The 23,288-nt window shown below is 36.8% G+C and overlaps 1 protein-coding gene across 5 annotated transcripts in view; it reads right to left on the bottom strand.

Annotated features, from left to right (window-relative positions):
* Positions 1 to 22,541, bottom strand: part of HBS1L (HBS1 like translational GTPase) — a 91,580-nt gene extending 69,039 nt beyond the window's left edge. For 3 of the 5 annotated variants that reach the window (XM_008056961.1, XM_008056960.2, XM_021711784.1), the window contains exons 1-4: positions 22,300 to 22,541; positions 18,330 to 18,395; positions 8,268 to 8,390; positions 4,206 to 4,400 (exon numbers count right to left, since the gene is read on the bottom strand). In XM_008056961.1, coding sequence (XP_008055152.1) covers positions 4,206 to 4,400; positions 8,268 to 8,390; positions 18,330 to 18,395; positions 22,300 to 22,342 — 427 coding nt within the window. In that variant the 5' untranslated portion in view covers positions 22,343 to 22,541. Of the gene's footprint in view, positions 1 to 968; positions 3,163 to 4,205; positions 4,401 to 8,267; positions 8,391 to 18,329; positions 18,396 to 22,299 lie in introns of those variants that run through there. The other 2 variants (XM_008056964.2, XM_008056963.2) reach the window with 2 other exon arrangements.
* Between the last annotated feature and the right edge of the window lie 747 nt (positions 22,542 to 23,288).

Below are 23,288 nucleotides of genomic sequence, written 5' to 3'. Positions count from 1 at the left end.
AATATAGGTTAAACCCGTATTTGTGAATTCATGTGCAAAGTGAACCACTTTTGTAGCACTTAATCTATCTGGAAATAGCATCAGTTACAAACTCTTATAGAACTCACGTCTAAGTTGGAGACTGCCTATATGCAAATCTAATTGAAGTGTCATACAATAATATTTAAAAATTACTAAAATGTTTGATCAAGGCTCAAGAATAAAAAAAAAAAACCCAACAGCTAGGGTAATTCAAATGTTAGAATAGATCACAAAATATAGCTTGTGATTTATGGGATCTCCTATGCATCAGTATTATGGGCACTGAAATATGCAATTAACAAAACCTGAAGACATAACAAGAAATCAAGAAGTGTTTGGCCAAAACAATGACATGATGCCATCTTAACTTTTCCCATGAAAATCCTGAATTATAAAAATATCAGACAGCTAAATATATTGGAATGTCATTCTGAAAATAAACAGAAACAAGAATATGATGAAATTATCAAATGCCTAGTGAAGTAGCTGCCAAGAAAAATTTCTTTACAGGGAAAAGGCCAGCTATTTTATTTTCAGTAAGAAATACTATTTTAGATACTACTGCATTTTTTTGCAAGTAATACTAATAAATCTTCATCATTTTATACAAAGCACCATTTTCCTAATTAACAATTTTCCTTGATATTTCTGATTTCTAGAAATTATGAATTCAAATTGGTTAGATGTCATTCACAGCATTAATAATTCTATTCTACTTATTTATCTCTCTAAAGCAGTGGTTTTCAAGCAGAAGTATACATGAGAATCACCTGAGGATTGTCCTAAAAACACATTCTCAAGTGCCATCCCTCAGAGACTGATTCAGTATATCTGGAGGGAAGCCACAGTATCTGTGTTTTAAAATAATTCCCCCAGTGATTACTTATTGTAAAGAAAACGTTAAAGAAATCTAGTAAAATTATCTGCTTGAAGAACATGCAACCATGCTTAAAAACACTTTCTAAACATTTACTTTAAAGTGTATATTAGGACAAATCGCTCTGAAAATGTATAAAAATAATTCACATATTAACCCAACTTCTATATTACATGGTCCCTTAAAAGATTTTAATTTTATTATCATCAAAAATGTATTTCAGTAACCACAGTACTCTCAAAAGTCAAGAATTTTAAGATTTCCTAATATAAAAAGCTTTGTATTTACCTACGGAAAAATAATGAAAGTAGGAATGATATCAGTAATATTTCAAAATATAATTATGCCCCAGCTATGCTATGCCACATATCATAAGAATAATCTTCACACACTCAACTACAATAATAGCAAATGCTGGCATTTTGGTTTAAGAACAAAGCACAAAAATATTTCATAGAAAAAAATCTCATTGTAAAAACTTATAAAGTTGAATGCTTCAAACAAAAGTATCTGAGGTTTGATTTCCCAACATCAAGCTTCCACACATACTTTGTAAACATACACTCAGTAAAGGATATCAACTTAAATAATGCCAGTTATCACTAAAAGAAGAATATCTAGGGAAAAAAAATTCCAGTGTAAAAATACATATCAACTAAAGTTATCAACTGACTTAAGACAATTTTAATATAAAAATCACACCTTGAATCCCATAATATAAAGTGTTCCTCTAAAGACTTTAAATTAACTAAAAATAAAAAGCTCTACACCAGTAATCAAGTTTTCCTTTTGTTACTATTCTCTAGTAAATGCTTTCTTTTGATTAGCTTTTACAATGTCATCAGGAGAGGCTGATTTGAAGTCAAACGGTGTTATTGCTACAAGAGGACTTATTTCTTTATTCTTTACATCTTGAACTTGTCTACTATAATGAAAAGTCTTATAGAGGTCAAGGGTGCGTCGCTTGCAGCTTTTCAGTGGGTAACGAAGACACAATGTTGAAGCAAAAGCTGAAGGTCTAGCAGCAAGGGCCTTGGTCCAAGAGAGAGAAAAGGGTGGTTTCCTAGTCACAGAGCCTTTATTGTTTTTCTTATTATCCTTAGCAAAATTGGAGTTTTTCCCTAACTTTGAACTTAGGACTTTAGTTCCTGATGTTGGAGCAACCGACTGATCTACTATAGGCTTTGGAACAAAATCTGGGGTTTTTATAAGGACACTAAGATCAATATTTGAATCTATTCCAGGAGACCTCATTTCAGATAAACTGAGATCAAAAGAATATTTCTTAACCTGAGAGTTGTCTACATCAATTGTTTCTGCAATCAAATCAGAAAGTGACAAATTTTCAAGGTCTCTCGTGGGAGAAGGTTTATGAAATGCCAAAGATGAGAGAGATCCTGTTAATTCTGATATTCCAGCCGAAGACTGACAGCGATTTGCTAGTTGTGACAGGGGAAAGGAGCTCAAACTTAGATTTGTGAAACCAGCAGACGACTGGTTACAAAGATCAGATAAAGTAAAGCATTGGTCTAGATCGTTTTCTTTGTGTTTCTGAAACAGTTCAGAAAGGGATGGCCTTTCACATTGGGAAAACTGCAAATTGTCATTTTTATAAATGCAATTCTTGGCACTTTGTTCACCTAAAGAAACACTTCCAACTTCAGTCTCTTTACTAGCATTTAAATGATCAAGAGTCAAATTTTCTAATGAGTTAGTTAACTGCAAAGGATTATTTGAACTTCCTAAATTGTTCTGTACAGGAATGTTTTGGAAGTCAGGCAGTGAATTATTTTGAGTAAGCAAAGAATTACTCGGTGTTGTGCTCTTCATCACTAAGGACTTTAAATCTGGTACTTCTTTGAACACAGAATCATTTTTGGAAACACATTCAGATGCATGAGGTCTTAACAAATCAGCATCTAGATTCTTTGAAAGTAGATTTTCCACACTATCCATGGTTGATAATCTGACTGATGGCTGACTTTTACAAGAATCTTTCGGCATATCATGAATTAGGTCGGCTAGTGAAAGCCCTTTTGTTAACTTACATGATTCTAGTTTCTTTACACTTTTAGGTCTGTCAAGTTTCTTTTTTCTATGGAGTAAACAGTGACTTGGAACTGAAGAATTATGATATAATTCATACTTCGCTACTGAGCTACAAAAATCAAAGGGGTTGCTACTGCAATCCAAAAGATTTGCTGATTGCGGACGAGAACTTTGAACATTGTCAGCTGAAACTTCAGAGGAAGAAAATAAGACTCCTTACCTTACAAGAGCCATTAATTTTCAGATGAATAGGATGACATATGCAGAAGACAGTCACAGCAACCAAAAGGAAACATGAAATGAGGCATTTAATTACTACATGCTTTTTTTATTATGACATGAATAAAGTGATACTTAATCATTACTTAACATTAAACAAAGACTCAGAATTTGTCTCAAATTCAAAACTTCTTAAAAAAATAGAAAAGACTAGGTTCATGTTCTCTGTTTTAATGCATTAAAAACAAACAAGCAAACAAATAACACCCTGTAATTTCTACTGCAATCTGGGATGCACTATTAATATAGGATGACATATTCAGACTCATTCCCAAAATGATCAATTAAAAGTACAAATCCATGTCCCCTGTCCCCCACCTCCTCAAAGAAAACACTCTTATTGCATGGTAACAGACTGCATACAGCTTTGTTGTAGCAAAAATCTAGCCCGAAGTTGCAAGAAATATTGACCTAGTTAACAAATCACCATACTTCTACTGACAGATGGGCCAATCAATATAATAGAACTACTACCTCTGTTCCCGTCTTATGTCCACTAAACTCCAAATTTAACCTCAAATCCTACAAATTAAAAATTATATATTTGGCTATAAAATGCAAGAGTATTGCATTATATTTAATGTTATCTAAAGGAAATGGAATTATATTTAGACATGATATAATAATACAGGTATTTTAACCATTAACTGGCTGGCTATTTCTACTTCCTATCTTATTAGATTTCAAAAAATAATAAATAAAAGATTCTTTCAGCTACTAACAAGAAAAAATACATCTTGCTTCATCCGAATTTCTTTCCACTATGTTCTATTATGAAAACAAGTAGTGAAGTCACCAAAAAAATAAGCTGTAACACAAGAAAATAGTACTCATCTTAGAGATTCACAAACTAGAAGATAGACTGTTAATAATGAAGAATTAACTGTAAGGAAAGATTTTCTTAATAGCTCAAGGAAATTAAAGCCCCTTTTAAGCATTAACTCTTAAAACAACTAAAAGAGAACACATAAAGGCATACCTTTTGCTATCTTTCCTGCAGATATTGTTCCCTCACTCTTGTCCTTCAAATTCTGCATGTTATCTTTTTCCAGAACCACTGACAAAGCCTTCTCCACATCAAACTTGTTCTTCAGGATGGCTTCAATCAATATTTCATCTGGCACAGCACCTCCAAGTATCTCTCTCATGTGATCAAGGCATGAATAAAGACGAGCTAGAACAGACAATAATGATCAAAAGCTTTATGATAGGAGCTAAATGAAGGAACTGCAAAGGCATATAGAATGACATAATCGATACTAAAGACTCAGAAGGGGGTGGGTGCAGGGATGAAAAACACCTGTCAGGTACAATGTACACAGGTACACTTAAAGCCCAGACTTCTTCACCACAATGCATCCATGTAACCAAAAATCATTTGTACTCCCTTCAGCCACTGATAAAAAAAAAATTTTTTTTAATTTTTCTAAATGGTACTGTGAAAGAATACTTACTCTTCAAAATTAATAAGAAGATTTGAAATCCTACCAGAATATTTAATTATCCTTTCTCTTTTGCAAAAATTATTTATAATGGTCATATTTTTATCCACAATATATCTATCTACCCTTATCAGAAGAACCAGTACTTTAATTAAGAAATCACTATAACAAATGTCTTCTGAATAAGTGACTAATATCTGAAAAAAGTGTAAATTGTATACACTAATAGCTATTTTCAGTCATTGAGGAAAACTCTCCTGAATAATACTGACAAGTGCTTGAAAAAAGTGTAAACTGCACAGTATACACTAAAAATATTTTCAATCAGAAATGATGACAGTATCTGCATTGATCATTTCTAACATGTGCAGAAAGGGAGAAGTGAGTATAAGACTGTTTCAAACTTGTTAGTGAATCCAGTTAATCACTAAGTATATTCCTTATATTTCTTGAATTATTACCTTAGGTTTTCTTTTAGGCTAACTTAAGTTTTTCCCAACCAACTAAAATAATCCTTGGTCAGGTGCAGCGGCACAATCACACCTATAATCCTAGCATTTTGGGAGACCAAGGCAGAAGGATCATTTGAGCCCAGGAATTCAAGACCAGCCTAGGAAACATGCAAGACCCAATTTCCAGAAAAAAATCAAAAAATTAACCAGACATGGTGGCGTGCACCTATAGTCCCAGCTACTGAGGAGGCTGAGGCAGAAGGATCATTGGAGCCCAGGAAGTCGGGACTGCAATGACGTGTGATCATGCCGCTGCACTCCAGCCTGGGCAACAGGGTGAGACGCCAACTCAATAAAAATAAAAATAAAAAATAAAATAAAATCACCCTTAATGACAAGAAAACAAAAAAAAAAGCCTAATACAAAAATGCCATAATAAAGAAGTCTTATAAATTAAGAGGAAGATGGACATTCATTTTAAAAGTGAAAAATTTAAGCCCTGAATTATCTAAACAGTTTATGAATTTTAATTTTCTAATGACTAAGTAATTAATAATATTTATTAATGGTGTAAAATCCATAAGAGCAAAGGTTTTGTATCCCTAAAACCTAAACCAGTACTTGGTACCTAGAAAGTCAATGAATAAAAATCAATGAACATCATCATTTACATCTATATAGCACTTGACAATTTTCACAGTACTCTTACTGGTATTCCTTTTGTAAACTTCATAATAATTGTATGACTAGATATAGCAGACAAATTCTAACTTATAAAGAAAAGACTGAAAATCATGGAACTATTAAGTTAGTAATAATCAAAATAGAGCTGAGGTTTTTGAACATCCTAGTTCACAAAAATCATTTCACAGAATGCAATCTATATTTAATTTTATATGCCTACAAGTTAAATAAGAAATCTACTGTCAGTACCCTTCCTTTAAAAAAAATAGTATTTGATGCTTTTCCGCCATCGCTCCATTTTTAATTATTAAAGATAAGTTCCTCAAATATTGGGCAATTTGCGTCAACCTAAGATTTTTATTTTATTTTTCATTTTGAGACAGAGTCTCACTCTGTCACCCAGGCTAGAGTGCTGTAGTACTATCATAGCTCACTGCAGCTTTGAACTCCTAGGTTCAAGTGATCCTCCTGCCTCAACCTCCTGAGTAACTTGGACTACAGACACATGCCACCATGCCTGGTTAATTCTTCTTTAATTTTATTATGCCATGCTTTTTATAGAGATATGGTCTCACTATTTGCTCAGGCTGGTCTTGAACCTCTGGCTTCCAGCAATCCTCCCACTGGCCTCCCAAATTGCTAGGACTACAGTTGTGAACCATCATGTCTAGCCTACAAAATTAATTTTAAAAGGCTAATAATAAGCTCTACTGAGAAAATAGTACCTATTGGATACATACATGAATTATCGGAACTGAAACAGAATACTTAACATAGCTAGCATCAGGGCCTCTCCTAATTAGAAGGAACTATTTCTACACATACACAAAAAGGTAGTGAGAGGTTAAAAGTAGAGGTTCTTGAGTTAACTGGCTTGATTCATATCCTAATGATACTCACTAGCTGTTATACCTCAGGTAAGTTATTCTCCATGTCTCATTTTCCTCCCTGTAAAATGAGGACAACCATCCTACCTCATAAGGCTGTTGTAAAGATTAAAGATGTTATTACCTGAACAGTATGTAGAACAGTACTTGGAGAGTTTTTAGTAAAAGTTAGCGAAAATCATTACTATTGCCATCACACAATCACTTACATATGCCAGGTTGGAATGATTAACTTTCCTTCTAAAACATGACTGAATTTCCTGACTCCTCCTTAATCATTGTCCACTGAGGCACAGCAAAAGGACAAGACTTTTACTCTATTCCCACCCTCTTAGCCCACAATATTAACTACAGCACTTTCTTTAAAAATACAATTAAATATTACCAAGGAGTTCATACAACAGCTCCTCTTCAAACTTTTATCCAAATTTTCAAATGTATTTGCATAATTGATAAAGAGATTATTTTTTTTCTTCTGTATCTGTTTCCCTTTCTGCTTTCTCTCCATTTCTCTTAATCTGGTTAGCAGCCTGTACATATTTTATTGAGTCATTCAAATATCAGCTCCCACAAATTTCCATGTAAAAATGTTTATAGAACAAAATCATATTCCAGAAAAGAGAAAAGCAGCTCAACCTGCTCACTTTCAACAGGTGGCACTACTGTTATACCTGGCGCTTTTAGTTCTGCTATCAATGGTTTGCGTGATGTATGAAGCAATGTTACCTTTGAAACGTACTTATAAAAAAAGAAAGTCAAAATATAAATATCTTTGTTAAAATGTTTAAGAGTTGAAAACACACATACTTGTAACCAATATCATTATCATTTCCAAGTTCTATCTTGAAACTAGACTGAATTGTTTTTTGGTTTTTGGTTTTAACCTTTTGGAACCTAACATCTTGGGTAAAGTAAAGGAGTCTCTGTATTCTAATCATAAGCTCCACACACAACTTATGAGACAACAAACAGGTTTCATAGAGATTCTCTCCTATGAAAAACTAAAAGAATGGCATATTCAATCAAAATTCTCAGTTACTAAACAATAGCCATACAATCAATTTTTTTTTTTTTTTTTTTTTTTTGAGTTGGAGTCTCATTCTGTCGCCAAGGCTGGAGTGCAGTAGCACGCTTATAGCCACCCCAGCGTCGACCTGCTGGGCTCCAGCGATCCTTCTGCCTCAGTCTTCCAAGTAGCTGGAACTCCAGGTGCGTACTACCGTGCCCGGCTAATTTTTTTTATCTATTATAGAGACAAGGTCTCGCCAAGTTGCCCTGGCTTGTCTCAAACCCGCAGGCTCAGACAATCCACTCACCTCGGCCTCCCAAAGTGCTGGGATTACAGGCTGAGCCACCAAGCCCGGCCACAATCAATTTTTCAACCATGAAGTCAAATACTCTCTTCACAAAATATACTTAATAAAACACAAATTTTATTTAAAGAAATAAGATACATTTGCATCATTACTATCTATAGTCACTATTGTGAATAATCAAAATAAAAATTGATCAATTCTAATGTATTTGGGACAATCATTTTCAGGTAAGAAACACAGACACGTTACTTTTGCTATACCTTCATCAATTCCACTTAGCCGGTGGTTCAAAACAGAATGGGAAGATTCTTTCAGATCTTCATATTCTTCTACTGGCTCAACAACGGAAGGCTTATCACGTTGTGAATAAATAAACTGTGCAGCTAGAATATAAAATGATCAAAGAATGCTGTAGTATAGCCACTTTCCATTCACTTTTTTTAAATAAAGGTTAAAGTAAAAGTTAAAGATTCTGATCTACCACCCAGAGTCAGCTAGTCACATTCTATAATAATGGATTAAAACGAAAAACAATCTAAGACAAAACATATACCCAAAATCCTGCTCAAATGTTCTAACTCTTAAACTCTTATCATCTTCTTCTTTCTTTCTCCAATCTCAAAGAAAACTCCACTGAGCCTCCTTTCTCCATGGTTTTCAAAAACCACCTTTCCTAATACCTCTGGCTTGCATACTATTCCATGTTCCCTAAAATGTTCTCTTCTTTGCTACAATTATTTCAAACCATATAGCAAACTTACTAATTTAAATAATTAAGAAAACCCTAAAACGTATTTGCATAATTAAGAAAACAAAAGGTTAATGTTCACTTCCCAAGAACTGCTAATGTTGCCTGAATTCAATAGTTCAATGAAAACACAGGCCTTAACCTATGAACAACCCTTACTTTCAGTCACACACTGACACTATGAACTACTGTCCTATACCTAAATTTGACTTTCAAACATCTGTCTGTGCTACTCTGCAATACTGACAGTATTATCAGTAAATATATAACTGGGTATTAGATATCTCATGACAGGAAAGAAAGACAGATTATCAAAGTGTTAATATATATCTGAGTACCATAAATAAAATACAAGTGAGCAAAGGAGAAATTCACAAGGCATGCCCGAAGTATTAACATTTCTACCTCTAATAGATGGTCACTGAACTCAATTCTGGAAACTGTTAAATTGTGAAGGAATAAAATTAAAGGATATGTTAAGGATAGAAATATACTATTCAAAAGGCAAGGTATTATTATGAATTTTACATGATTTTGCTTTCTGTAAAAGCACTACATATGTTCTCTCAACAAGTTTCACTTAGGAAATACTGACAAGTAAGGAAGTTCTCAATGTATAGGCATCTACTCTCCTCCTAGGAGCTATATTTTTTACTACTACCACCCCCCCAATACACACCCTTGTACACGCTATTAGGAAGGCCTTATTTATTAAAGGAAAACTCCATTCAAAATTTATAGATAATGCACATAATAGAAAGCTGTGGCCTGAGCGTTACACCCTCAGAAAACCACAGCATAAGTGCTCTCTATTCACTGTACAAGTCAATGGCCTTACAGATTCTCAGGGAAGGCAAAGAAGAAAAACGTAATGACATATCTTAAGTCAAATGAGTTAACACAGATAAGTGCTGCAGAAGCATAAAGGATTAAGTAATCAATAAAGACTGAAGTAATAATAAAACAGGTAAGAACATAGGACAAGCTGAAGAGATGGAAGAGATCCTGAACAAGGAAAACAGAACAAAAGAAACAGAGCCAATGAGAGAATTCAATCTATTCAACTATAATGCATGTTTCCTAAATACAAATTAGCTCATACTAATTGGCAGACAGCAGAATGATGAGGCAATATTAAGAATGCTTTAGTTGGTGAAATTTTTCTCCCAATACTTCAGGGGTTTGCAATACCAAACAATAGCAAGAGATATGCAGTCCAATAACACTAATCCCAGAGAAATATCCTGTAATTGTGATGTAATGTAATGCCATCTAGCCCCAGAATGCATGTGCTGTTTTCTTCCTCTTGGCTCAGATTGGCCATATGCTGTTTTCAGAGTCCTTCCTGTTTGGATCTCCAAGATTCTGTCTTCACAACATTACTCATTAGTTTCAGTCCTTTCTTATATCTTCTTGTGTCAAACTTTCACTTTAAAGAAAAAGTAAAGTCCTATACTTACTGAAGTATTTATTAGCAAGTTAATATATCTTTTCAAATGTGAAAGCATTTTTAATAAGATGATTGCTGTTTTTCTTCAATTTTTTATTTAAAGATGTGGGGTACAATTCAGGGTTAGGTATACGAATGTTCATTATGCAGATATCCTTGTTGATGAGGTGTGCCTCCTCCATCCCTGGTAGTTTCCCTCAACTACCAATCCCACCTCCCTTCCCCTGGCAGTTTCCCCCACTGCTAATTCCTTTCTTATAGTATTATGATAATTGTTCAAGGTCAGCTTATGAGTGAGAACATATGATACTCAGTTCTCTGATTCTGTGACAGATCACTCAGTATTATAAAGTCTAAGTCTATCCAAGTTGCTGCGAAGTTCATAATTTTGACCTTCTTAATGGCTGCACAAAATTCCATCATGTATATTTATATTTCTCAAATCCAGTCCTCTTTCGATAGGCAGCATGGTTGGTTCCATGTTTTGGGTATTGTGAATAATGCTGCAATAAACATATGTGTGCAGGTATCTTTTTCATGTAGTGTTCTGAGTATCTCTGGGTATATTCCGTGAAGGGGGATTGAGGGGTTGTATGGAAGGTCGATTTTTAGATCTTTTAGGAATCACTAAACTGTTTTCCTCAAAGGTTGTACTAGTTTACACACCCACCAACAGTATAGGAGTGCTCACTTTTCCCGCATCCTCTCCAGCATCTGTTGTTTTTTGAGTTATTGATGATGGCCATCCTGATTGGAGTTAGGTGGTATCTCAGTGTGGTTTTAATTTGCATTTCTTTGATGACTAGTGAGGCTGAGCATTTTTTCATGTATCTGTTGGCTGCTCATATGTCCTCTTTTGGGATGTGTCTATTCATATCTTTTGCCTACATTGTAATGGGGCTGTTTGTTTTTTCTCTTTTCAGCATATTTGAATTACTTGTAGATCCTAGATGTTAAGTCTTTTTTGTTAATACTCTATAGGTCGAGTGGTTTGCCCTGATTCTATTTTTTACTCGTAAGACTTGGTATTTCTGGCATACAATTTTGAAGACCACAAAGTTTTTCAGAAATGCATATATATATATATATATATATAGAGTGTGTGTGTGTGTGTGTGTGTGTGTGTGTGTGGTGCCAAAAAAAGCATACATTTTTAGAGATGTTATCTATGTATTATTTTTCAAAGTTGAATCGAATGACGGTAGCAGTGTGTAACATGACGTTCACTCAAAAGTTGGTGTTAATCAGATGAAGGCTAGCATCACCATAGGCAGGACAGTTAAAGAAGATGGCAGAAGCACGGTTGTCATTTGAGGAATACAGGACCATCTGAAATTTGGTGGTATTTGAAATTTGAGAATGTTGTGGAAGTACAATGATGAGAGAGGTATGAGTATGCAACAGAACCTCCAACACACCTAACAACTGCATGCATCCATAAGTTTGAGACACATGGCACTGTGTGTGATATGCACAAGGGAAGATTTGGGAGTCCTTGCACAGCAACAAGTCCTGCAGTAGTTCACAGTAATCAGAAGTACCTGGACACTGATGGTAACCACTGTGAGTACCTCTTGTAATTGCAGAAGTCAAATGTAACTTCTATTGATCTTTTGTTATCGGTATATATTGACTATTACAAATTTAATAGTTTTTTCCTTTCTTAAAATGTGTATACATTTTTTTGGCACCACACAAATACACACACATACTCACACATGTGTATATACATATACATGTATGTCCCTATTTTTCCCCCTCTTGTGCAAGGAGATAAGACTGGTATGATAAAGTCAGCATTGCTAAATAACAGAAAAGAGATAATCCTATTTCATAAATTCTCTTAGAGGACCACTTTTTTTCCACATGTTAAAATCTCAAGCCGGGCTCGGTGGCTCAGGCTGTAATCCCGCGCCTTTGGGAGGCTGAGATGAGTGGATTGCCTGAGCCCGCGGGTAGACCCGCCTGGGCAGGGAGACCTCATCTCTACAATAAATCAAAAAATCTGCCGGGCGTGGTAGCGTGCGCCTGTAATTCCGGCTACTCGGAAAGCTGAGGCGGAAGGATCGCCGGAGCCCAGCAGGTCTGGGCGACAGAGTGAGACTCCAACTCAAAAAAAAAAGCTCAGAATTAGGGATGCACCCTGCAATCAAATGGTATCTTAGCATTATGTAATACTTAGATTGACAGCCTTTTGTTTTAAAGTGGTCTGTAAAATAACATTTACAATCTATGGCATCTTAGAGTCAATAAAATGTGGTAGTACTAAAAAAATATAAGCTGGGCCATTTTCTACCTGGTGATTTACAAATTGCTTTCTCAGCTCTGATAAACTTATTCGGTTTAGCCTAAAAGTAACAAATATACTTCCCCCAATTTCCTCTCACACCTCTGAACTATAAGGAAGAAATCTAAGACGAATCAAAAAATTAAATAAGGCATGAAATCAGATGTTTCCCTCAACAAGTTTCACTTAGGAAATATTGACAGGTAAGAGGAAGTTCTCAATGTACAGGCTTCTACTCAACATCCTAGGAGCTACTTTGTCTGTGGGGTTTCCTACTACCACTACACCCTCCAAGACACACTTAAATTCAATTCAAAAGCCTACACTGTGGCCACTGTTTTGGAAGTAGTAATGACTAGGTTTGCCAGAAAGGAAGGAGGGTAGGAAAACTCCCCCAGAAAAAATAGCAGCTGGGGGTGGGGAGAGCAGTTCAAACCTTTGAAGTTGAAATGAGAGTTCAAAAAGCAACAAATACAAAAAACTGAAGTTAGAGAAAAGCAATGGTTAGTGATAAATACAAAATGATATTCTTCTATAAATTTTAAATCACAAACTTATTAGAAGTGCTTTCTGAAAAAATAAACCCCACAGGGATTTTTTTCCCATTGAAGGCATTTTAACAAATACAAAAGGTCAACGAATTCAAAACCTAACTCCTGAAACTACCTAACATTGTTTCCTAAATACCTAACAATAAAAATTATGGAAGCACTCATTAAAGATATAGCTTTCTAGGCCTCTTACCCTGGAGACTATGATCCAGTGGTGCTGCAATGGAGCAGGAACCTGTATTTTCAAGAATCACTCCCAGCTGATTCACATCATCAGGAACAGTTTGGAAACACTGGCCTGCAGACTTCCCCTGTAGTACACTTTGTAGACCATTGTCAGTTACCTGCCCAAAATACTACCTCCCCATACTTAACCTCCAACAAGCTGACACAACAAACACAAAATTTAAAAATGTCTTCCACAATTGGGTCCCCATTTCCTTTCTTAGCACTCTTTCCTGCTACAACTCACACTAATCATGGAAGTCTCCTGAAACAAGCCTCACTTAGAGGCCATTGCTTAAGCAATGCTATTTCCTCTACCTGGGATGCCATTTTTCTCCCAAATTTCCCAGCCCCAATCCCACCTCCTTCCAGAAGCCTTCCCAGACTCCTTCATTCAGGATTGCTTTACTTACCATACTGCTGTAGAAAGCTATTCGAACAAGACTTTAAACATGGTGCCTTACACCAAACTAACTGATCAATGTATTCGAATAGGGCTTTTCTTACACATAAATTGAAGCTCAATAAAGTTTCTAAATTATAATGGACTGAATAAAGATTACTTCTAATCATTGAAACAAAATACAGAGCCAGTCGAATAAAGTTTTATATGTAGGCTCTTTTTGCTATCCCCACTCTTGACATAAATTCAAGTCCAGGCACAGTGGCTCACGCCTATAATCTCAGCACTTTGGGAAGCGGAGATGAAAGGACTGCCTGAGCCCACGGGTTTGAGACCAGCCTGGACAACTCGGCGAGATCTCATCTCTACAATAAATCAAGAAAAACTGGCTGGGCATGATGGTGCATGACTGTAATTCCAGCCACTTGGAAGGTTGAAGCAGAAGGATCACCTGAGTCCAACAGGTCGAGGTTGCAGTGGCCATGAGCGTGCCACTGCATTCCAGCCTAGGCAGCAGAGTAAGACTCCAACACACACACAAACACACACAAAAATTCAATACTCAGTATCAAAGACAATCTTTCTAAAGGAAATTAAAAAGTTAACATTTAGAAATCGCTTTTCCATCAGGAAAACTGGGCTTAACAGAATTTTTTAAAAACCCATATGTGCTAATTATAGAGAGGAATTCATATTAGTAAAGTCACTCAAATGTCATATTCAAACTATGTTCAGCTCTTCAAAGACATTAGCTGCTTCTTTAAGAACGCAGTATTCTAAAACTATTTTTTTAATTGAAAATTACTTGGAAAATATAACATTAAAGAGGAAAGTAAGTTTCTGACCTGACATTACTGCTATTTTATAAATGTTGTGAAAATCTTAAAAATCAAAAGTCACATGCTTTTGTTAAAAATACCAGTTTGAATTAGCCAGGCGTGGTAGTGAAAGCCTATAGTCCCAGCTACTCGGGAGACTGAGGCTGGAGGATCACTTGAGCCCAGGAGTTTGAGGCTGTGATGAGCTGTGAATGTGACACTGTACTCCAGCCTGGGTGACAGAGTACAACTGACTCAAAAACAAACAAAAAACAAATTACAGTTTGTCACAGAAAAAAACCAAAACAATTTAACTATTTCCTGCTTTGCTAATGTCTGCTGACTCCTTAGTATATACAAAAGTAACTCTCAGACTCAGACTGTCCTGAATATAAACCACATACAAGACATACATCAAGAGCTATGAGAGACACAGAGATAAATTCTAACCCTCTCCTCAGGAAAACTAATCCATAAATGCAAATCTCAGTACAACACCCTCTGAAGGTCTGGTCTTGTGTATTGTTAGCTCGTTATTCAATATTAAACACTATTTACCCAGATAAGCCTAGATAAATGGCTACGTTAACCTGCAATATTAAGATGTCTTTCAGTAATCCCTCTATGAAGGATTCCAGTCACATGGAAGCCAAATTCAACCAGTTTCTAAGTACTGGAGACCTCAGTGCCTATACATTTTCTCTCGAATCTATTTCCAAATCTATGACCTAAACAAATGATTCTCAATGCATGCCATAAGCATATTCTACTAGGCCTGTTAAACAACTAATCTCCCTCACTCCCAACGTTTCTGACTCTTGAGTGGGACCCCCCAGTACTGCATTTCTAACAAACTCTCGAGTAATGCTGATGGTTCAGGGAACACACTTTGAGAAGACTGTCCTAAAATATCCTCATCTCCTCTAGATACATACATAATAGTCTCCTAACTAGTCTACCTACTTCCCTCCACTCATGAACCCTTCAATCTGCTTGCTACCATGAAGATTTTTTTAAAAACCCAAATCGAACATTACACTCCATCACCTTCTTGGTTCCATGAACATGCCATGCTCTTTATTGTGCTTAGAGTGTGAGTGATGAAGACAGTGCTACCAGACTTTGGTTGGTCTTTTTACATTTTTTGTTCTGTAATACCTAGTTAACAGCTTTTTTTTTCTTTCCAGAGACAGGGTCTCATTCTGTTGCCCAGGCTGAAGTGCAGTGGTACAAGCACAGATCACTTTGTCAACTCTAAAATTTAAGTTACCTAGTCAACTGAGATGTTAAAGCATAGGAGCCCAAAGGCCTAGGAAATTTCTTGGAAAATGTGAAATTTATTTTATTCTCCAATCCCTATAACATGTCTTTATTTGAATCTCTAATAAGGAGCTGTAAAGGAATGCTGGTTACTAAGCCATCTTTCAGCTTCTAACCTACCATTCTTTATTCAGCTTTGTGATGCTGGGTTGAAGTCCCTGCAAAGCACATTTCTTCTTTGATACCTTTTACCGTCTTTGACACTTGTAGGATCAGCCAATAAGGAATGCTCAAGGGAAACTGGAAGACCAGAGAAGGAAGGCACATGCTCCTTCCTTTTAGCTTCTTGTTCCAGTCAGTCATACCAACAACACTTCACCTTGTAGAAGCAGTTTGCTCCAGTAGGCAGCAATTAATATCATTTTCCAGTTTTTCCAAAACTCCCAGAACCACCTTCAACTTGTCTCTTCACTCCCCAGACACCATGACCAGCCAGTAGATTAGAATTCCCTCTTCAAAAGGTTAAATCTTAGCTTCAGAGGGATTCAAAGAGATCTTCAGCCATGCAGCGTCTCCCTCCCCAGTCTCATCCAGTCTTTCCTGTGAGCTTTAGAGGCAAACTTCCAAAGCAGAATTCTCTCCTCAGGGTCTAAGTCACAGCTCCAAGGAGCCCTCACAAGATTCTGATAGGTGGTTTCAACTTTGTCCATTTATTCCTTGAAGAACTAGGGATGGTAAATGCTTCCTGAATTTACTACCTTCTTGATATTTTGGTTGGCCTTTTTATACTTTTTTGTTCTGTAATACCTAGTTAACAACTTTTTTTTTCTTTCCAGAGACAGGGTCTCACTCTGTTGCCCAGGCTGGAGTGCGGTGGTACAAGCACAGCTCACTGCAACCTCAAACTCCTGGGCTTAACCAATCCTTCCTCCTCAGCCTCCTGAGTAGCTGGGACTACAGGTGCATGCCACCACACCTGGCTAATTTTTAAAAATTTTTTTTGTGGAAACAAGATCTCACTGTGTTGCTGAGGCTGGAACAACTCTTTATATTAATCCCCTATGGTAAAATAACTGGTGCAATTTTTAACTCCTAACAGAATACTGACTAATAGCAGTGAAACATTAAAGAAAAGAAAGGCCATGGTTAGACTAAGCGAGGAAAGTATTTGACAGGCCTATAAACATAGAGCTAGATGCATTTCAAAATAACAACAGGAAAAAGGTGACAGTAAGGGTAGATATGATAAAGACAACTTCTAGAGCACCTATGCCTTTATAAAGAAAAAGGTATTATAAAAGTCAGAAGGGACATGTTTGGTCTTCAAAGGCTAAAAGTGGGATTAAAGCAGATACAGTTTATAGGACAGCCCAGCAGATTATAGGGTAATTAAGACAGGTCTTAGTCCATTCAGGCTGCTATGACAAAATGGCATGAACTGGGTAGTTTATAAGCAACAGAAATTTACTTCTCACAGCTCGGAGAATGGGAAGACCAAGATCAAGACAGAGTCTGTATCCGGTGAAGGTCCGTTTTCAGGCTCTCAGATGGCACCTACTTGTCCTCACATGCAAGGGGCTCTCCTAGGCCACTTTCATAAGGGTACTATCATACTTAAGAAAGCTCTACCCTCATGACCTAATCACCTCCCAAAGGTCCCCTTTCCTAAATTATACTATTACCTTGGAGGTTGAAATTTCAATATATGAATTTTGGGGATACACAAATATTCAAACCATAGCAGATGATTTTAAAGGGAATGTAATTATATTAAAACTTCAAACTTGTGGAAAATTAGTTTTTTAGTTATATTTACACTATACTTAACTATAGGTAAACTGTATTCACTTTTTATACCATACTAAAATTGAGTAAGGCATTTTAACCAACAGCATATATAGTAAGCTAAAATTTGAAGACAAATGCATTGTTAGGGAAATCAGTGAGAGAAAGATCAGGATCAAAGCCTCAGTCTTTGCTGGAAAGGACATAGGAATGTTTTCCTTACATGGTAACAAAGGAAAAATCTTTGGGCAGATGATCTAGAAAATGTAGCTCAAATGCAGAATGATTCAGAAAGTTGAATTCTAAATCCTTTTGTGGCCCCATAAGAAGACTAAACTATATGTATTTGGTTTATTTACCTAGCTGTTTAGTATTGTTTATACAGTAGATAAAGTATTGTATAAAGGGAAGTCTATTCATAACCTAGCAATGTTTCTAATATTTAAAAGATCCTTGGGGGTATAACTGTTGCCTGTCACCAGAGGCTTTAGAATTCCATTATCAATTAAATCACCATTTTAGTATATTTAGATTAACTGTAAGTTGCAAAGAATATGGGAAAAACCACAGACCAGAGTTTTCTTCAAACTGCTTAAAACTAAATGACAAAAGCAAAACCTTAAATTCTACTCACAGGTAAAGAAATTACTTTATATATCTTTGAAAAATAACATATAATTATCTTTTTAAATGTTACATATGACAGTCTATGGAACATTCCAGTCCTATAAAGACAATAATATTTACTTGATACTTTTAAATACCCAAATCAAAAAATTCATTTTTTTTATTCACCTGTTGATGGCGAAATACAATAATCATCCTCTACCGAGTGGCCATAGAGATCATCATCTTCGAAATCTAAAAGATACACAAAAAAAGACAAATTCATTTACAAGGTCTTTTCATACACTTATTATAAATGAGAAAGCATCTGAATTCTCTCCAAAATAACTTGTTTATCAATATTTACTTTTCAAAAAAATGCTAAGAATTACACTCACAAAATAGGTATTTCTATATTATAAAGACATGTATTGTCCTTCTGTTTCTGTTTTGTTTTTTTTTTTTTGCAAGAGACAGAGTCTCGCTCTTTGCCCAGGTTGAAGTACAGTGGTGTGATCATAGCTCACTGCAGCTTTGAACTCCTGGGCTAAAGTGATCCTCCCTCCTCACCCTCTTGAGTAACTGGGATTACAGGGGCATGCCACCACACTCACCAATTTTTTTTTTTTTTTGAGACAGGGTCTTGCTATGTTGCCCAGGCTTATCTTGAACTCTTGGCCCCAAGCAATCCTCTGGCTTCAGCCTTCCAAAGCACTGTGATTACAGGCATAAGCCACCACACCAGTCACGGTTCAGTGCTTAAGACAACTGGGTATAAGTTTTTCCAAGTTTTTACCTCAGCTGATCAAAAAATAATAATCCTATAGACACTACACTTGAATAGTCTTTCTAGTGTTGACAAAAACTTGAAATTAGCCATGTGTCCTTTTTTCACCAAATGCCCTCTATAACCAAAGCATTTTTTCCCAGTAGAACTGACTAGCACAGGGTGTACAACAGATCATGAAAGTAATTCTTCTTCATATAGAGCTAGGGAACTTCTATACTAATCCCTGTGCTTACTCCATTGACAGTTAACTGACCTTTTTCCTACTGACTGGAATATGCTCTCTGCCTAGATGTTCAAGGCTGTTTCTTTCTCCTGGCGAAAGTTTTAGCTCGAATGTCACCTCTTTGCAGAATTCTTCCCTGACCATTCTGGGTAAACCAGCAAGCCCCCGTGCCACCTTTATCCTTTAGCACACTCCTCCAATTTACAGTATGTCTTCAAAGCACCACACTCCTGTTCACGCCAAGAGACTGTCAGCTTCTTTTTATATTTTTAATAACTTCATTCTATTATAGAGATGTGGAGTACAAGTCAGGATTAGGTACATAAGTAACCTATGTGCAGGTTAAGTTTGGGCCTCCAACTGGTCTTCACTTCCCGGGTTTAGGACCAGGCACTGTCAATCCCTCCCTTGTGCAATTGTGATTAATGGAAAACTTGGTTTAGCAAACTACCGAGCACATATTTAACACTAAATTAATATTTGTATTATAAATTAATAAATCAAGCTAATTAAAACTAAAAACCCACAAAGAACAGAAATATATTTACATAAATGTATTTACTTATTTGTCAACACATACAAATACCACATTAGGGACCATTAGAGATAATCGTGATTTAATAGTGAGCACGGTCCCCAGTTACCTCCACACCTGAAATCTGACAAGGAACACAGACAAGAAAATGGGCAATTACAAAATCATGTGACAAATGCATGACATGAGAAACATGGAGCAATTTGGAAACACCCACATGAACAGCAAAACTAGAATAGGGCATGGGGTGGCTAGGGGAAAAAAACCCAAAATACAGCATCTAACCCAATTCCAAAGATGAGAGTTAGTTACATTTTGAGGGTATTCATGCAACAGGAACAGCATGCTCAAAGTTAGATAAATGCTGTTATTGGATAAAAATATGCAACATTCAATAAATTATGAGATCACAGCTCCAAGTTAATAAATAACAATTTACTAACAAATAAATGAGGGGTCATTCACAAACAAAATCTTTGTAGATATTAAAAACAAGAAGAATCCTTTTTAATAAGTCTGCTAATGTTGAAATTGACTCTAAAGTGTCACAGTATAAAAGATGAGGAGAATTCTGTCCTGCAATCTGTGTAAAGTAGCTTGTTTCCTCAATAAAATTTTGGAGTACTTACTACAGGTAAAGAATACTGTAACAGCTACTTAAAATTAAAGTATGGATTTTGCCTTCCACGAGCTTATAAACTTTTGAGAATCTAAAAATTATGATCCTGAGAGTACAAGGGAAAGCCTAAATGGGAAGAAGAGAAATAAATCAGGCCCTGAACATGAGCAAAATTTTTATAAACAGGAAATGAGGACGAACCTCCTATGTTACAAAAACAGCTTGGTTATGATGTCATCAATTACTCTACAAACACATGACAACAGTAGAATCTGACCCCAGCTGGACAAGGTGATATTTAGCACTCATTCTCTCAGGCCAAGCACCTTTCCTCCTCAATGAAGCATTCCTTTTCATAGAAATCCTGATTATGCAAAAGAAAATAGCTGGGCATGGTGGCATGCACCTGTAGTCCCAGCTACTCAGGAAGTTGAGGATGGCAGATTGCTTGAGTTCAAGGCCACAGTGAGCCTTGATCTTGCCATTGCACTCTGCAATGGATGACAGAGTGAGACCTCTGACTCCAAAAAACAAAAAAAAAAAGAAAGAAAGAAATCCTGCTTAAACTCTCCCAATCCACTGTGAATTAAGTGTTTTCATATGCACAATCCCTCATAGCACTCTGTCAGTACTTTTTCTAACACCTCTCATACTGTAATCATCTGTAACTTGTATTATCTCCTCCTTTTAAACCACTTTCAAATATCTTACTGTTAGTCCCAAAGTTTAGAACGGTACTCTAAGCACTCAATAAATGTTAAGAAAATGATAAGTGACTATTAAAGAAACAAATGAGCAAAGATTAGGCCTACTCATGTTCTTTATATATCACATTTGCAAAATATCTCCCAGTCTTAATTTCTCAGGTAACAGTAGCCCAGATGCAATACTTACATTCACAGCAGTACTTCCTTAAAAGGGCAGGCCTCCATTCCAAAGTGAACACCAGGAAATTACCATGTGCCAGGCAGACTGCATCACAGTCTCCAAATACAGCACAAGCTGCCCTCCACTATGGATTAGACAACACAAATATTCCAGAATAATCTACTTGGGGTGCCAGTGATAAACACTAATGTATTTAGCACTATATATATTAGTGCTTTACAAAACAAAAGATTTTTGTTCCTCTTCTGTATTAGTACATATTTGCTCATATTTTTAATTTGTATGACGTGTGGTGATGCCTTTAAGAGACATATGCTCCTCCTAAAACTAACTCTAACTCCTTTAACTACTAGAAAATATTCATATACACATTTTTTTTATTTCACTTTTAAAATCAGAAAGTCCTTTCCCATGCCCTCTTTCCTCTCGTAATACTTTTTCTTTCCATTTCAAAATACGTTTATGCTAAGCATTGCCAGCCGAGAACTAAGTGTACATCTCAAGAGCATCTATGTGATCGACTTATCCTTTGGGTCCTTTTAATATGTGTCTTTTCTACAGTCTCCTAAACTCCCAATTTGAAATCCGTTGAAAAATAAGTTAGCTCAAGTAAAAGTGTTCATTAACACACACAAAAGGTTTATCACGTAAATCTTAAGTTTCAGCAGGTGACTTGAATGCAAGCACTAAGTCAATCTACGTTTACAAGGAAGCAAAGTTTCATGGACAATTCTAAAAGGGGGCTTGGGGAGAGAAGCTAGCAGCAGGCACGTGAGTGCCGGACCTGGGAGCAAACAATGGGAGAGGTGATAATGCTTACATACATAAGTATCACCGAATCCCAACCTCACGACGTGTCCTTCCCATCTGACGCTATGCAGCACCTTCTTCTTCCCGAATGAAATCAATCCCAGAGGGTAGAGATCACAACTGAAAACAACGCCACGGTGGCACTCAGGTGTCCCGTCATTTTCCCCCGACAGGGCCTCCCCGAATTCCAGCCTGGTCCAATGAGAGGAACCCACAGATGGAAGTGGATGCCAAAGGGCTGGGATCCCAGCTGGAACAGCGAAAACAACGGCCCGGCATGACCCCGCCACCTACCTTCATCGTAGTTATAGCCTCGGACATTCCGATGCCGCGCCATGGCGGCGGAGATGGCGTTTGCCACAGTCCCTTCGGATATATCCCGCTTAGATATTGACGAGGCGCCGACTGCGGCCTGAAGAACACCTAACCGCCATCTTGGCTTCCGGCAGGCGTCTGCGCCGAGCGCCTGCGCACGCACGACGTCTTATCTGCGCACAGCGCGACGGCAACCTCTCAGGGTCAAGGTCCTCCTCCCTAAGGACGCATGCGCACTTCTGCGCACGGGTCCGGGGCATGGCTTCTGCGTGGCGGTGCTTGCCGGCACCGCTGGCTGTCGGGGTTTCCAAATAAGAAAATCCCGCCACCCAGAATTGGCTGGTTTGGACCAAATTTTGTGAGCCGGAGTCCTTGATCTACACCAGTGTTCCAGATTATTTTCCAAATTTGTTTTCTGATCATCTACTGAAAAAGCCAACTGTGTACTCAATAAGAGCAAGGACCTTGTTTTCCATAGACCTGGAAGACTGCCCACTTTGGTCTCTGAGATCTAGTTAGGCACACAGTAGGCATTCAACAAATGTATAAATTTGGTCTAAGAATTATACAGGCTGGTCACATGTTCTTCAGACGCCTGGCCCCCTTCTCTCCCTTGAGAAGTGGATTCACCCTCTTTCTCTCTATCTCTTTAAGCTACTCCCAATCTAAAACAGAAAAAGAATTAGTTCAAGCTTTAGAGGGAGTAAAGGCTATTTTTTAAGCGTTAAAAAGGCTATGTTTAAGGTTAAATTGAGAACCTGGCCACAGTAGGTCACCATGTGTTCGTGTAATGCTTGGCTGTCATGTACACACTCGATCCTGCATTAATTCCTCTCATAAACAACTATCTGCCCTTAGCTGTGTAACCGATGTTAGCTATGTAAACAATCTTTACAGCATCATAAAGAAGGATTCACTAAAACATTCATTGAACTCATAATTGTAAGTAACATAGTATGCATAAATAC

Source organism: Carlito syrichta, unplaced genomic scaffold, assembly GCF_000164805.1.
Source record: "Carlito syrichta isolate Samal-C Ts95f unplaced genomic scaffold, Tarsius_syrichta-2.0.1 Scaffold302583, whole genome shotgun sequence".
Classification (NCBI taxonomy): domain Eukaryota; kingdom Metazoa; phylum Chordata; class Mammalia; order Primates; family Tarsiidae; genus Carlito; species Carlito syrichta.
Note: the sequence above shows the minus strand (reverse complement) of the source record. Positions and strands in the feature narration are given on the sequence as shown.